The sequence below is a fragment of the Prosopis cineraria genome, unplaced genomic scaffold (assembly GCF_029017545.1).
Source record: "Prosopis cineraria cultivar Desert tree isolate PC_DT_omini unplaced genomic scaffold, ASM2901754v1 PC10, whole genome shotgun sequence".
NCBI classification, from domain to species: Eukaryota; Viridiplantae; Streptophyta; class Magnoliopsida; order Fabales; family Fabaceae; genus Prosopis; species Prosopis cineraria.
Genome location: NW_026555341.1, coordinates 3,727,004 through 3,742,369, shown reverse-complemented (window position 1 = coordinate 3,742,369; position 15,366 = coordinate 3,727,004). Strand labels below are relative to the sequence as shown.

The 15,366-nt window shown below is 36.0% G+C and overlaps 1 protein-coding gene across 1 annotated transcript; it reads left to right on the top strand.

Annotated features, from left to right (window-relative positions):
- On the top strand, positions 1-10,192 carry LOC129322103 (casein kinase II subunit alpha-2-like). The gene is made up of 10 exons (XM_054968151.1): positions 1-402; positions 1,088-1,217; positions 2,075-2,269; positions 2,568-2,725; positions 8,732-8,822; positions 8,955-9,020; positions 9,200-9,282; positions 9,482-9,545; positions 9,661-9,729; positions 9,925-10,192. The coding sequence occupies exons 1-10, from the start codon at positions 101-103 to the stop codon at positions 9,982-9,984; spliced, it is 1,218 nt and encodes a 405-aa protein (XP_054824126.1). The 5' UTR covers positions 1-100; the 3' UTR covers positions 9,985-10,192.
- The last annotated feature ends 5,174 nt before the right edge of the window (positions 10,193-15,366 follow it).

Genomic DNA, 15,366 nt, shown 5'->3' with positions numbered 1-15,366 from the left:
GATATCTTACGTGCAAAAGAATTAAAATGATTCGAACGGATATCGGAGCAGATGCAACCAGCGTCGAAAGGCAGGATGACTTGGGCAGGGGATTCTGCACATGATATGTGCGCATGAACCAGCCATACTCATACGTTTATCGCTAGCGTGCGCCCTCGTCGCCTTGTGTGCGCCGGTTGCGCACCCTCCTAACGCGCGCATCCCCTCCTCCCCCGTCTTCCCCATCGATACTATCGCCATCCCTGCTACCATCCTCCACCAGCGCAACAAGCCCAATTGCCATAAGGGCGAGATCTCGGATTTCTATTGCCGAGCTATGTCGAAGGCGCGCGTTTACGCGGATATCAATGTCCTTCGCCCCAAGGAGTATTGGGATTACGAGTCTCTCACCGTTCAATGGGGGTATTATTGGAAACCCTAATTGCATCCATTCTTTTCTTCGTTTATTTGACATGTTCTTGATTTCTCATCCTAGTTCGTTTTGTTCAGCCCTGTTTTACCCTTGCTTTCATTGGTTATCAGATACAATTCATAATGAAGGAATATTTTTAGGTTACGAATCTCTTTGTATCTAGTTTCTTAGCTGTTGTGCATCCTCATTTTTTATTTTCTAGAGGTTCAAGAAATTATCGACGTATTTTATTTGATTTTTAGTTTCCTTATCAGCCAAGTGATGGATGGGAAGCCTTTTATTTTGTTAGTAAAAAAAAAAAAAATACTGTTACGTCTTTGATTGCATCTTTTGCTGTTGCTTTTTATGATGAGAAAAGAGAGTTGATAGAAGATCAGGCTTTTTATTAAAATTCGATCGGGTTCATAATATTTGTTGTCTGATTTCAATTACTTATATACCTTAGTCTTTTGAGCCAAGTTTGCTTGCGTGAGTTGTATGAGTTCCTGGCTCAGTTATATTGAAATGGAATGGGTAATTTTGGGACCTTTGCAGATTTCTATCCTTTTCCTGGTTATGAGATCAATGCCTTAGCGCTCAAATCCTGTTGTTTTTTTGCATTTTCCCTATTTACAATGTTATTTATTTATGTATTATATGCATATTTTAAGAACAACCGCTTTATGCTCATCACAGTGATCAAGATGATTATGAGGTTGTGCGGAAAGTAGGAAGGGGAAAGTATAGTGAGGTGTTTGAAGGCATCAATGTTAATAGCAATGAGCGCTGTATAATTAAGATTCTGAAGCCAGTCAAAAAGAAGAAGGTAAATTTTCTGTTCTTTTTTATTTTCTCCCTTTCCTTGAGGTCCTGCCACAGTGCGATTCATGAATCAACTCCCAACCTTGGGCCTGGCTGCTTCTACAGACTATGTTGCCACATCTATAAGTAACGAGATAGATAAAGGCTATATAAGATTGTGGTAATCATAACCAAGTAACATAAACTATTTTGGTGATATGGGTGAGCCCAAGCACAAGCCTGCACAAGAAACATGATATGAGAGCCAAATGGCTGCAAAAATCCCATTAGGACCTCTGAGGTAATCAAGAGAACAAACCTAAACCAAAAAAGAAAAAGAAAGTTGTGACTTGGAGCAGTGTTGGAATAGAAGTCATACATCTAAAAGTGATAAGAAAGATGAAGAGTGTATAAGCTTGTGGCAACCCTGACTAAGTATCTTAAGCTGTTTAGGTGATATGGATGAGCCCAAGCATAAACCTATACTAAACTCAACAGGCTGTTTGCCTAAAATCTGCTGCAAAACAATTCCATTGTATAAATTTCCTATCATGTAGTCAAATGACCAGTCAGGTCATGATCTACAGCACAAATTACCAAGAAAAAAAAGAAAAGAAAAGGAAATATCTTTAAATTCACAAAATGAGTACATTTTGCATGACAAGGCATCTTTTTAAAAATATAAATTATTTATAGAAGGCATGAGATAAATTAGTGTAATCCATGTTGGTACTATGATACAATTATTAATAGAGGGCATTATCATTTGGTTTCATGTAGTAACCTCGATTTTTCTGTTATCCTGTGCTTCAAGTTCTCTATCTTTTGAATTCACCTAAGAAGTCTGTCTTACCTGTAAGCTTATTCAACATTCATGTGCAGATTAAAAGAGAGATTAAAATACTCCAGAACCTTTGTGGAGGTCCAAATATTGTCAAGCTTCTTGATATTGTCAGAGATCAGCATTCAAAGACCCCCAGCTTAGTATTTGAGTATGTCAACAGTACAGATTTTAAAGTTTTGTATCCAACCTTGACTGATTACGACATACGCTATTACATCTACGAGCTCCTTAAGGTAATGTGTTCCTTCAATTTCCTTTGGGTTATATGGGACTGCCACTTTATGCGCTGTCTCCCTATTGAACTTTATGTTTTCCCTCAAAAGTAGTAGCAGTCCTTTGTCTTGGATAGGGCTTGATGTGTTGAGTTTGCATTTTCCATTAGCATGTTGGCTTTTATATACGCACCATGAAAGTGGTTACTTGACATTTGCCATGAACATATGTTGAGGGAACTTTTCGGCCCCATTTTGTTTCCAAAGAAAGTGTCGAGAACCTTACCTTGATACATGAATTTTTCATTTTGCTTTGTAGGCCTTGGATTACTGTCATTCTCAAGGAATTATGCATAGAGATGTCAAGCCTCACAATGTTATGATAGATCACGAATTGCGTAAGCTTCGTTTAATAGATTGGGGCCTTGCTGAATTTTATCATCCTGGGAAGGAATATAATGTTCGTGTGGCTTCTAGGTAATGTACTATGACCATTTAACTGTGGTATCAATCCTCAATTCTAATGATAAAAACACAAATATGTAAAACAGTAAGCATAGTTGTGTATGTCTAGATGATACTAAGTGACATCTACCAAAACTATTAAGGGATCTTTGAAGAGACTTAAGCTTGCATTTTGACTTTACAAATAATGAAATGGCTGGTTGGTGTTTAAATCTTATGTGCAAAGGATTGATGGATTTATAAAAAAAAAAAAAAATTGACACAGAAGTAGTGTGGTTTGGCTTGTCAAGCCAAATAACATGAAAACCTGACAATTTTATGAAATGCCTGATGTATATTTCATAAAATGTTATCATCATTCAAATCATTACTTTCTATCTTTATTTTGGATCTACAAAATACTAAAATCTTGAAAAATACCCATATGCGTGTTTTATTATGTTGATGCAAGTGTTGCTTCTTTTAAGATGTTGTTATGTTTTTATAATTTTGACATTTTATTAGTTAGTTATAACCGTTGGTTACTAGCCATTGGGTGTATTCAGCAGTTATATAAATACTTTTATGTTTTATTGCATTGGATTGTTGATCAATAGACTTCGGTATTATTCAGAAAGTTCTTGCCTCTCTTTTCTCTCTTCCTCTTCTACCTCTCGTCTCTCAACTTCTCAAAACCTTCAACTGTTCTTTTTTCCTCCCATTCTCTTTCTACACGTATTCTATTCTCTTATATTATTACAAACGTATAATAGTGGTATCAGAGCTAGATAGTCCTTGGCATTCCCTTATTGCATGTCTGATGGTATATGGTGAAAACTCACACCCAGAAATAGCAAGAAATGGATGAGCGAGTTGCAAGACTGGAAGAAAGATTTGGAAGGGTAGATACATTGTTAGAAATGGTAAAAGGAATCTCTAATCAACTCCAATTGCTCATGCGTGATAGAGAAGACGGTTCAACCAACCATGATAGGAGAGGTCAACGCGATCACAGACACGATGAGTGCTGGAACAGAGACGATGGGCCACGCTACAGAGAAGACTATAGGCGACCAACCCAATTTATGAAGATGGAGTTTCCGAAATTCTCTCGTTCTGACGTGGTGGGTTGGCTTATGCGCTATGAGGAATTCTTCAGTCTTGACAACACACTAAAGGATGACAAGATTCATATGGCAAGTATTCATTTGGATGAGAAAGCTTGGTCGTGGCATGTTGCGGTCAAGAAATTATGGGATGGCATCAAACCTACCTGGGAACAATATGCCTAGTCCCTGCGAGAGCGGTTTGGTCCCACGCACGAGACTCCTATGGCCAACTTGATGCATCTTCAGCAACATGGGTCTCTGTCGAACTATAACGATGCCTTCGACACCATAGCCTGTAAGATGGATCTTCTACAAGATTATATGGTCGAAGCTTATATGGAAGGATTGGCAAAAGAATACGCAAGCCCAGTCAAACTTTTCAAGCCACATACACTTTAAAAAGCTCGAACCTTGGCTCGGATGCAAGAAATCACGTTACAGTGCCAGAACGAGAAGAAGACGAGTGGCAAGATTTCTTCGCACGTAGCTAGCTCTTCGAATTTGTCATCCCAAAATGTTCAGCATACGTGGGGCTCTTATAAAAATGCTTTGTTAAGTGGTGGGACCCAAAGCAAAGGGAAAATGACTTCTTTAGCCTCAAAACCTTCATCCACTAAGAATGCTGGCAGTACTTCTAAAACACTTTTTTGCAGAGGAAGAAGCTGAGTATCGAAGTAAAAACCTTTGTTTTTACTACCATGGAAAATTCTCAAGGGATCATAAATGTCCCTAAAGACAAAAATTACAACTTCACTTCATTGAAGTTCCAGAGGATATTGAAGGTCAGGTTTTCATAGAAGAACCAAAAAAAGATGACAATATGAAGGAAGGAACACCTCAGGTCTCATTATACGCTATTGAAGGGATTGATGGTGCTTCCTCAATGAGAGTTATGGGGTATTGTGGCAGGAAACAATTCCGAATCCTCATTGACAGTAGAAGTACACATGCCTTTTTAGATCTGGGTTTTGCAATAAAAATGGGGTGGCAGGCAGATAAAACTTGTGAATCATGGGTTGAGATTGCTGGTGGCCAGAAATTAAAGGTGCAAGGGATGTGGAAGGGCTTTAGATGGCATATGCAAGGCTTGGAATTTATCTTTGACTTTAGAATTTTAGAGCTGCATTCCTATGACATGATTTTAGGGCTGCACTAGTTGAAAAGCCTTAAAAATGCTTTGTGGAACTATGAAACTCTCACAATGATTTTTTTGGTATGAGGGAAAATTGTGCCAACTTCAAGCCAACATTCCAAATCAGCTTAAAATGGTATAGCCAAAAAATTTGGGAATAAAGGTTTCCCAGGAAAATCAAGCCTACTTACTACAACCCATTACAAACCAGCAATGCACTTTGCAAAATTTCTCCCTTTTCACACTGGGAGAAGTTCTAGCAACAATTACAGCCACTCTGGAATAATTCTCTGACCTTTTTGGAGAACCTAAGGAGTTACCACCATTTAAGAATGGTCATAATCATCCTATTATTTTCCAGAAGGGTACCAATCCAATAAACCTTAAGCCTTATAGATATTCAGCTTGATAAAAGGATGTCATTGAAAAATTAGTTAGTGATCTCCTACATTCAGGGTCATTCGAGAAAGTTCATCTCCCTTCTCAGCCCCTATTATTTTAGTTAAAAAGAAAGATGGCACTTGGAGGATGTGCATTGATTATAGAGAGCTGAACAAAAGGACAATTAAGAACCAATACCCCATTCCACTTGTGGAAGATTTATTCGATAAATTAACCACAACAAATGGTTTACAAAGCTGGATTTGCGTGCAGGATATCATCAAATTAGGATGGTACCAGAAGATGTGCATAAAACTGCCTTTAAGACTCATAGTGGGCACTACGAGTGGTTGGTTATGCCTTTTGGCTTAACAAATGCCCCAACAACATTTCAAGGGGCCATGAATAGCATCTTCTGACCATTTTTGCGAAGGTTTATTCTTGTATTTTTTGATGATATATTGGTTTATAGTGCTAATCTTATTGATCATGTGCAACACTTGAAGCAAGTTTTCTCTATTCTAAGAGAAAACCATTATTGTGTCAAAAAGAGTAAACGTTCTTTTGCTGCCACTGAGGTGGAATACTTGGGGTGTTTAATTGGTAATGGTAAGGTTAGAACTGATCTTAAGAAGATACAAGCAATGGCCGATTGACTTGAACCCCAAAATATCAAACAACTAAGAGCATTTTTGGGGCTGGCAGGTTATTATAGGCGTTTCATTAAGGGGAATGGGGTTTTAACTAAACCTTTACCTCTTCTCCTTCAGAAGAATGGTTTTGTATGGTCACAAACAGCCCTGGATGCATTTAATACTCTTAAAAAAGCATTGATTTCTGCACCTGTACTAACACTTCCAGATTTCTCAAAGCAATTTGTTGTTGAGGCAGATGCTTGTGGAGTAGGAATTGGAGCTATTTTAATGCAAGAAGGACAGCCTATTGCTTATTTCAGCAAGGGATTGGCTGAGAGACATCAAGGGCTGCCAATTTATGAAAAAGAATTGATGGCAGCAGTGTTGGCTGTGCTTCATTGGCACCAATATTTGGAGAGACAGAAATTTGTTATTCGATCAGACTAGAAAAGCTTAAAATACTTGCTTGGATAGAAGTTAAAAACATCCTTTCAGATGTTTTGGATTGCCAAGTTAGCCGGATTTGACTATGAGATTCAGTATAAGAAGGGGCAAGAAAATTCTCCAGCTGATGCTTTATCCAGATTACCCAAACAACAATTATTAAATATTGTTTTGGACACTTCCTCCCCTAAAATGCTTTCGAAAATCAAGGAAAGTTGCTAGAATGATGCTATAATTACAGAAATCCAGAAGAGGGTTCAAGCAAATAATGGGTTCTGGAGCCATTTTTCTTGGGATGGAGAATTGTTAAGAAGGAAGGGAAGCTGGTGATTGGAAATGATCCTACTCTGGGACAGCAGATTTTAGAGTGGTTGCATTCTAGTCCTCGAGGAGGGCATTCTGGAATTCAGGCCACTTACTGATCATTGATGTGACAGATTTCATTAAACACTATGATACGTGTACTCGTTGTAAGTATGAAGATGTTGCAACATCTTCCAATTTCTAGTCGAGTTTGGGAGAGTATTAAAATGGATTTTATTGAAGGACTGCCTAAATCACATGGTAAGGACACAATATGGGTACTAATTGATAGAATGAGTAAGTGTGCTCATTTCATTCCTCTTACTCATCCTTATTCAGCTTCCTCTTTAGCACAACTTTTTATGGATAATGTGTATAAACTACATGGTGCACCTGCTAAAATTATAAGTGATTGTGACCCTATATTTGTGAGTGGATTTTGAAAGGAATTTTTGCAGGTTTTGGGAATTAAACAGGAACTTTCAACCGCATATCACCCTCAAACGGATGGGCAATCCGAAGTCCTAAATAGGTGCTTAGAAACCTATCTTAGATGTATGTGTTGGGAACAACCAAAGGATTGGAGCAAGTGGTTATCACAAGCTGAATGGTGGCATAACACCACATTTCATGCAGCCACTAAAGCGACTCCACATGAACTTTTGCATGGTCAGAAAGCTCCTATTCATTGTCCTTATTTGCCTAATGGTTCTGTTTTAGATGTTTTAGACAGGACTTTTTCAGTTAGAGAAGCTGTGTTGGCTGTGTTGAAGCATCACCTTCATCAGGCAGCCAATTTGATGAAGCAAAAAGCTGATTCTCATAGAATAGACTGAGAGTTTGCTGTTGGTCAATGGGTTTTCCTTAAGTTGCAGCCATATAGACAAATTTCTGCAGCTGCAAGGAGTACACAAAAGTTGGCTCCTAGATATTTTAGTCCTTACAAGGTCATTGAACGAATAGGTGCTGTTGCCTACAAGTTGGAACTACTTGCTGAATCCAGAATACATCCAACTTTTCATGTTTCTTTATTAAAGCTATGTCCTAATCTTAAAGTTAAGCAAAGGCATCCGCCTCTTGATTGGCCAGAATTACCTCCAACTGTGGAACCTAAAAGTATTCTACAAAAGAGAGTTGGTAGGAAGAGGGGAAGAATTATCACTGAAGTCCTAATCAAATGGAAGCGCTTCCACCTGATGAAGAAGCATCTTAGATGGCTCTACATCAGTTACAGCAAAAGTTTCCTCAATTTGTTATTAATGATCCTCGAGGGCAAGTATTTTTTTGAGGGGGGGTATTGTTATGTTTTTATAATTTTGACATTTTATTAGTTAGTTATAACTATTGGTTACTAGCCGTTAGGTGTATTTAGCGATTATATAAATACTTTTATGTTTCATTGTATTGGGTTGTTGATCAATAGACTTCAGTATTATTTAGAAAGTTCTCGCCTCTCTTTCTCTCTTCCTTTTCAACCTCTCGTCTCTCATCTTCTCCGAACCTTCAACTGTTCTTCTCTCCTCCTATTCTCTTTCTACACCTATTCTATTCTCTTCTATTATTACAAATGTATAACAGATGTCACCCAGTTCATTTTCATGTCAATCACAAACAAAAATTATGCAATTAGAAGATGATGGGCGTGGGTCCATGGCAACTCACGTTTGAATATAAATATAAAGAGCTGTGCTCCATCAAAAGACCAGTTACATGACTATTTTTTCTGAAGGTTTTGATATCCTACTTTGATAATGTAGAGAAATCGTGCTTGTCTTTTGGAAGATAAATTTATACTTGCAATCTTGTGTGGATTAAATGACTTTGATGTCTGATTCTGCTGGGTGACTATAATGATTTATAATCCTTATCTTGTACTGTACTTGTATTTGACTATTTGTTGATATGAATCTTTGATTAAATTAAAATCTGAGAAAGTAGGGACTGATATTCAAATATTTCTTACACTTGAGAATTTCACTGTGAGGATTTGTTGTTGTTTCTTGGGTTCTTAAGGTCATGTGCCTTTTGTTTTCAGATATTTCAAGGGGCCTGAACTTTTAGTTGATTTGCAAGACTATGACTACTCATTAGACATTTGGAGCCTTGGCTGCATGTTTGCTGGAATGGTAAGAACTACAGCTGTTTGTTATTAGGTTACATATAGCTTGGCTTTGGTGTTATTAATGCGGAAAATCTAGTCTGAAATGCTCATGTATGGAGGGGCATAATCCGTGTTATGATTTTTATACTACTTGTAGATATTCCGCAAGGAACCGTTCTTTTATGGGCATGACAACCATGACCAGCTTGTGAAGATAGCTAAGGTAAACATTCATGGCTGTATGTTGTGCAAGTTCAGTGCAAACTTAAGGGCATCTTTTAGATTAGACAGTTCTGTTAAGTTTGGGGTTTTTTAATGTATATCTTGTTTACAGTTGAAAGATATGACCCTCTTTCAAATGAACCTTTGTAACTTGCACTCCTTTTCTGGGGTAATCTGCAGGTGCTTGGAACTGATGAATTGAACGCGTATCTGAGCAAGTATCATCTGGAGCTTGATCCTCAACTTGACGCACTTGTTGGGAGGTACTATATATGAATTTCTTTCCTTTTATAGCAAATTTTACTTGATTCACAACATTTATCATATCTTTCATTGCAATGTGTAGTATTTTCGCTCTTTATAGATGTGCTTCCTCTGTTCTGTTTTTATTTCCCTGATAGATAAAGAAAAAAGTATTACTGCTTTAGCATGTGTTTTATTTGTTGCTGTTTTCTTCTGTAGGCACAGTCGGAAACCCTGGTCTAAATTTATTAATGCAGATAATCAGCATCTTGTGTCTCCAGAGGTCATTTAACTACGTTCCTATTTGGCATTGGGCCCTTTATTTTGTTTAAGCGGCAATTCTACAACTCCTATATCTGACAATGATGTTGAATTCTTTCACTATATATGACATTCAGGCAATCGATTTTCTTGATAAGCTCCTTCGATATGATCACCAGGACAGGCTTACTGCAAGAGAAGCTATGGTAACTGTAGAAGAGCTCATTTTTGTTTTCCCCCCTCGCAGTATAAGTTAACATACAAATCATATACATGTGTGTGTGCGTGTACAAGTTGAGATGATTCATTGGTGCTAGATAATTATATTTTGGTTAGTGAACTTTTCTAATTGAACTTTGAGTGAACTAATTTATTCCTGCATCTCGATGTATATTCTTCAGGCACATCCATATTTCTCTCAGGTAAGGGCTGCGGAAAGTAGCAGAATGAGGACACAGTAATTATCTCTATAGACCTATGTTAAAATTTTGATTCGGGATTGTAATATAATACCCTAACATGCGCTTTATCTGCCATCTGCTAGTTATAGATGTTTTATTTTCTGGTGGTCATCAACAATATGATGATCTTGTTTCATGTGAAGATTAATGTTATTTTTAATTTGTTGGGAATTGAAATTTCAAGTTATATATCACGACTGTGAACTAATCTGATTCGAGGACTCTTCAGGCTGTTGCCCCGCTTTAAACCCCGGCCCTCAATTTCTCGGGGGATGTCGGAGTAGGAGGATTATGAAGGATCTATTGGTAGGGATATTTGATCCTTAACGTTGATTGCATTGATTTCCTTCAGTTAACGCGTTTACCCTCCATTTGAAAGGAAAACTAGAGAGAAGAAAGCTAAAAGAAAAATTCTAGAAATAGTAATTAAAAAAATTACTATTTTTATAAATTTCTTTTTAAAGGTTTTTTCTTCCCTATATTTTCTTTCCACTGTTCCATCCATTCAAACCAAGCCTTGGTGTTGATCTCGAAGTTTGATTATTGAGAGATCTGCGGATAATGCCAAACTCTGCTCATCCAAGCGGTCAAGTTGTTCACACGGGTGGAAACAAAAGACAACCACACCAGGCTTAATAAGAACAGGATTGAGGCGAACATCTACAAGAATCACCCATTATTAAGATAGTTACAAAGATTAAAGATTCGCTGAGTGTGGCTGGCAATGGATATATATGGCTTCATTGACGAGGTTGTAGCCGTTGATAACCTGGATACAAAAGGGGAGTTGGATTAGCCTCTCATAATTTCCGACATATTATGCCAGAAGTGGCTCTCCAGGTAACACTGTAGCGCCGAGGTTAGTGTTTATTAGAAAGCCACTCATCAAATGGAAGGTTGGCGAAATCAGAGAAAGTTCTCGAGGCGCTGCCATGCACCAACAATTGTGAAATGGATTCGCGATGCACGGTGGCATTCTGTTGATGAGACAGTGGAAAAAAAATAGCTTGCGTAGCTTTTTTTCATTGAATTGGCTGAGAAATCCAGCTCGTACATCTCAGACAAGTCTCAAATGGAATCTATGATTCGTTTCCTTTTCATTTGTCCTTCTTTTCATTCAAGCTAGGGCAAATAAGTAAAAATATCCACGAACTTTTCCCTCACTAGCATCCAGAAAGGTGTGGGAATAGCCGCAAGCTTTTTTTAACAAGGGCATAACTCTCCCTCCCGTTAAATTTTCCCTACCTTGACTGTCAAACTAGTATATTAGCAAACAGTAGACCATTTTCTTCATCCTCTCAACAAAATCCTCAGCTCTTATCAGTCTCACAGATCAAACATTAAGCAAGAAAACCATTTACATAAGAAAATTATCACATGTGATTATCACCGATTGCTCTTCTATTTCCTCCTCATTTATTTCGCTCGTTACCAAAATCGCAGCAACATCAGAATCTGTAGAGCAGAACAGCCGAACCACACGGAACAAAAATGGTGGTCTTGTCCAAAGCAAACTTGGGTTTCCTCCCTCTCGATCAAACCTCCTCCTCCGTCAATGTCGGCAATTCTCTTCAAGTAGAAGCTCACCCCGCACACTCTTGCAAAACTATATAATATAGACATATATTTTCAAGTCAAATGAATTTAAAACAGGAAAGGGAAAAAAATCACTACTTGATGCCCAATGGGGATAAAACAAACCTCAGAATCCCCTGTTTGAATGGATAAGCTAGTGAGTGAAAAAATCATCACATGTAGAAAGATAAACTGCACATTTTAGTGGAGAGATGTGAATCAGAAAGTGCTTCAGTACGCACCATGACCCGTTTGCGTTCTGGTCCACCGTTGCGGGTTGGGTTGATGGCTGGGGAGAGAAGTAAATCAGAGAATGCTTCAGTACACATCATACCCTGTTTCAGTTCCGGTCCACCATTGCGGGTGGGGCCAACGACCAGAGGGCGCAATCCAGGCCGGCACCACCCGGTCAAGAGGGTGTGCATAGTCTCCATCGACGGACCAGATGGTCGGAAGGTTCTAGAGCTGGGAAGTCGAATGTCAGGGCATCGATCCAGTAAACCGCTCTCTGCCTTCTCTGTGCTTTGAGGTTATGAAGACCTTAGTGTCGATTGTAACCAATCCTTTGTCTATCCCTTCTTACGGTACCAACAAAGTTCCCATAATATGTCAACAAGTGAAACTGACAGGATGGTCTGTTAACAGAGTCCCACCAGAGAAATTTAGGTAGAAAAAAATCTTATAATGATTGTGAATCAAAAGCCGATAGATCATAATGATTATTGCTTCTAACAAAGTTTAATATGAAAAATGCCCAAGTTTAAATCCTAGAGAATCTTATTGGAGTGCAATTTTAAAAAAATTATAGTTCCTCATGCTGAACTATAAAACCTACTCCTAAGTTACAACTCAAACTCTTAGATGAAAAAAGGTGACTGTTAAAAAAGGGGAAATGTTCACTAACCCAAAAAAAAAAAAAAAATCCTAATTTGTGGCACATTCTTGCAAGTACAGGTGCATGTTTAGCTTTCTATTTGTCAATAAGTTCCCTTGTTGAGTACATTTTCTTTGATTTTTATTGTAAAATATTTTTAACCGTGTATTTTAAAAAAATTAATTTTTTAATATCATTAAAAAATAATATATGATTTTTTTTATTCTTAACTTTAAATAATTATACAAATATATTAAATATTTTTATGTTAATTAAAAAAATTTGAAAAATAATTTAATTATTATAAAGTGTCGTACAAATAAAATGGGAGGGAGTATTTGCTAAGTTGAAGTTTGGTGAAAAAAATTAAGTATTGTAATTGAAATCATGTTTGAACATATTTTAAAAAATAATTTCAAAACTGTATAAAAAAAAAAATAGTTAGGTTAATCAATACCTCCCAATCCTTGTTTTCCCCTCGTTTCCTCGAGAGTCAGACATACAGGTTCATCAATATTTAGAGACTCATAAATTTAAATAAAGAGGCCATAATGATGTCAAGCTGTCTTTAGAACGCTCACTTTTTAAGACATGAGGAAAGCATGTATGAAGATCAGACGTTGGTTGTTTTGCTTTAGCACGCTCGTTGCACAAAGGTGAAGCCTAGATAAAAGTCCTGGATATTAAAAAAGAATAAAATAAATTAAAAAAGTTAAGATGAACATGAGTTACATTATCCTTCTCTTCATAATAAACATGATAAAACTCAATAATATATATTATAAATTTAAAAATCATAACACCTTTTAAAAATTTCATGAATTATGATTTCCAAACTCATAAACTAAATTACCCCTCTCCCTTATAAATATGATCATCCATTCCTTTTGATCATCTTATTTTTACCTTTTATTTTTTTAATCCATTTCATTTCATTTTATTCTAGTAAGCAAACATGACCAAATGTTTGCATTCACACCCTGCCCTACATTCAATCATCAAAACATTACTGTATATAAACTGTGTCATACATCCATATGCTCAAATATTACAGAAGCACATAGATTTTGACAATATAATGATAATTTTTTTTGAGAAAATTATTAGTGACAATCCAAGTAATAGGGCATATAATAATTCAGTCCAAAGAAATAATATCTAGCTTTAAAGAATTGGTTATGATATTGGATGAATTATAAATAACATTTCTGGAGTTTGATTGTACTATATGTTTATACAACATAAACTGCCAAAACATAATAATCGCACTACATTGAGAGAATTACTCTTAAGAGTCCATAGAACACTCTAAAATATCATAAAATCCATTTATAGCTCAACTACAGCAAATGAGTAATTTATAATGTTGTGGGGACCTGAGAGTAGTTCTCCCTTTCACTTCTTAAAAATTCATGATGAATAGGGACTTTAGATGAGGAAGATACTCAACAAATGTTTGAAGAAAAACAATCAAGACAACAAATATTGATACCAGCACATTGTTGTGATTCAATGTCTCAATTATGGGATATTTTCAAAATGAGAATAAAAGGTTGAACTCTATATATCAATATCAGTCCCAAAATAAAACAGACAATGTAATATAAAGGGTTAATGTACATTTTTTTTCTTAAAGTATTTTTCAAGAAGTATCTAGCACCATAATATTTTTGTTAGAATAATTTTATCCTTAAAGTTATCAAAACATAATATTTTTGTCCTTTTCGTCAAAATTTCAATGTTGATATCAAACGTTGATCGTTAAAAAATTTGACAAAAATGACAAAAATATTCTGTTTTAATAACTTTAAGAATAAAACCACTTTAATAAAAATGTTAGGGTGTTGAGTATTGATTGAAAAATACTTTAAGAGTAAAAATATACCTTTACCCTAATATAAAACCATAGAACTTCATTATTATATAGAGATAAAGTAATGAACCTGTCTAGTTAATTAAGTTAATGTGCACCAAAAGCAAAGAAAGAGGTGAATGCATGAATAATTCTGAGTAATAGGAAAGCTGATATAAATGCCAGATTACTTGAATGGTCATTGTTTTTTTGTTTGAATTCAACTGGCTTTCTATGTGAAAAAAAAGTAGTATATCAAATTACTAAGAACAAAAAAAGGGAGATTAAATTTTTCCAAATTCTAAAGTAAAAAGCTCCAATCCTAATATTAATCTTTCCAAACCAATTCTTAACGACCAAACATACAATGAATGAAAAATTATCAACTTCACTGGTGAGAAAGAGAAAGAGAAGAAAAGAAGTATTACCCTTTGGGGCCTTATTCTTCTCCATGTTCATCTACCAAGCCATCTTTGATTTTTGACAATCACCAGCCCCCATGTTGGGTAGCAGTAGCATAAGAGGAAACCCTAAAAACCCTAACCGACCTTGTCAAAAGGAAGTCTCAAAGAGGAGCGATTTTGAGCGCTATTGTGATAATTTTTTAAGGAACCTTACGAGCAGATGCAAAGGTGAAAACATGAATGTATAATAATTGGAATAATCTAATTTTTAAAGTTTGTGTTAGATAATTAGTCTGTATACCCCACAATCATTGACGTATATACAAGTATACATCAAATTTAACTAATGTTTGTACGAAGAAAAAGGGTTGGCAACGAATTAAAAAAACAAAGAACAACATTTTTTTTTTTGCAATCCAGACGATATAATAGGATTTTATAATTTAGGTGTTTGTTCAAAACTTTATATATCTATGTATGTATTTGAATTAATTGATATTAAAGAAATAATTTCTAAAAAAATTCCAAATAATATAGATTTGTGACTTTTAAGGAAAAAAATGGAATGTGAGTCCCATATTTTATATAAAAAAATTTAAAAATTATTCATAATTTATAGATAGTATGTTTTTTCTGTTGACATTTACAAAATTAGAACAACTACACGTAAGTCCGTA

Coding starts and splice junctions, on each gene's coding strand:
- LOC129322103 (XM_054968151.1), top strand. CDS start 101: ATGATATGTGCGCATGAACCAGCCATACTCATACGTTTATCGCTAGCG. Junction 403..1,087: donor TCTCTCACCGTTCAATGGGG/GTATTATTGGAA, acceptor TGCTCATCACAG/TGATCAAGATGATTATGAGG. Junction 9,546..9,660: donor AGCATCTTGTGTCTCCAGAG/GTCATTTAACTA, acceptor TATGACATTCAG/GCAATCGATTTTCTTGATAA.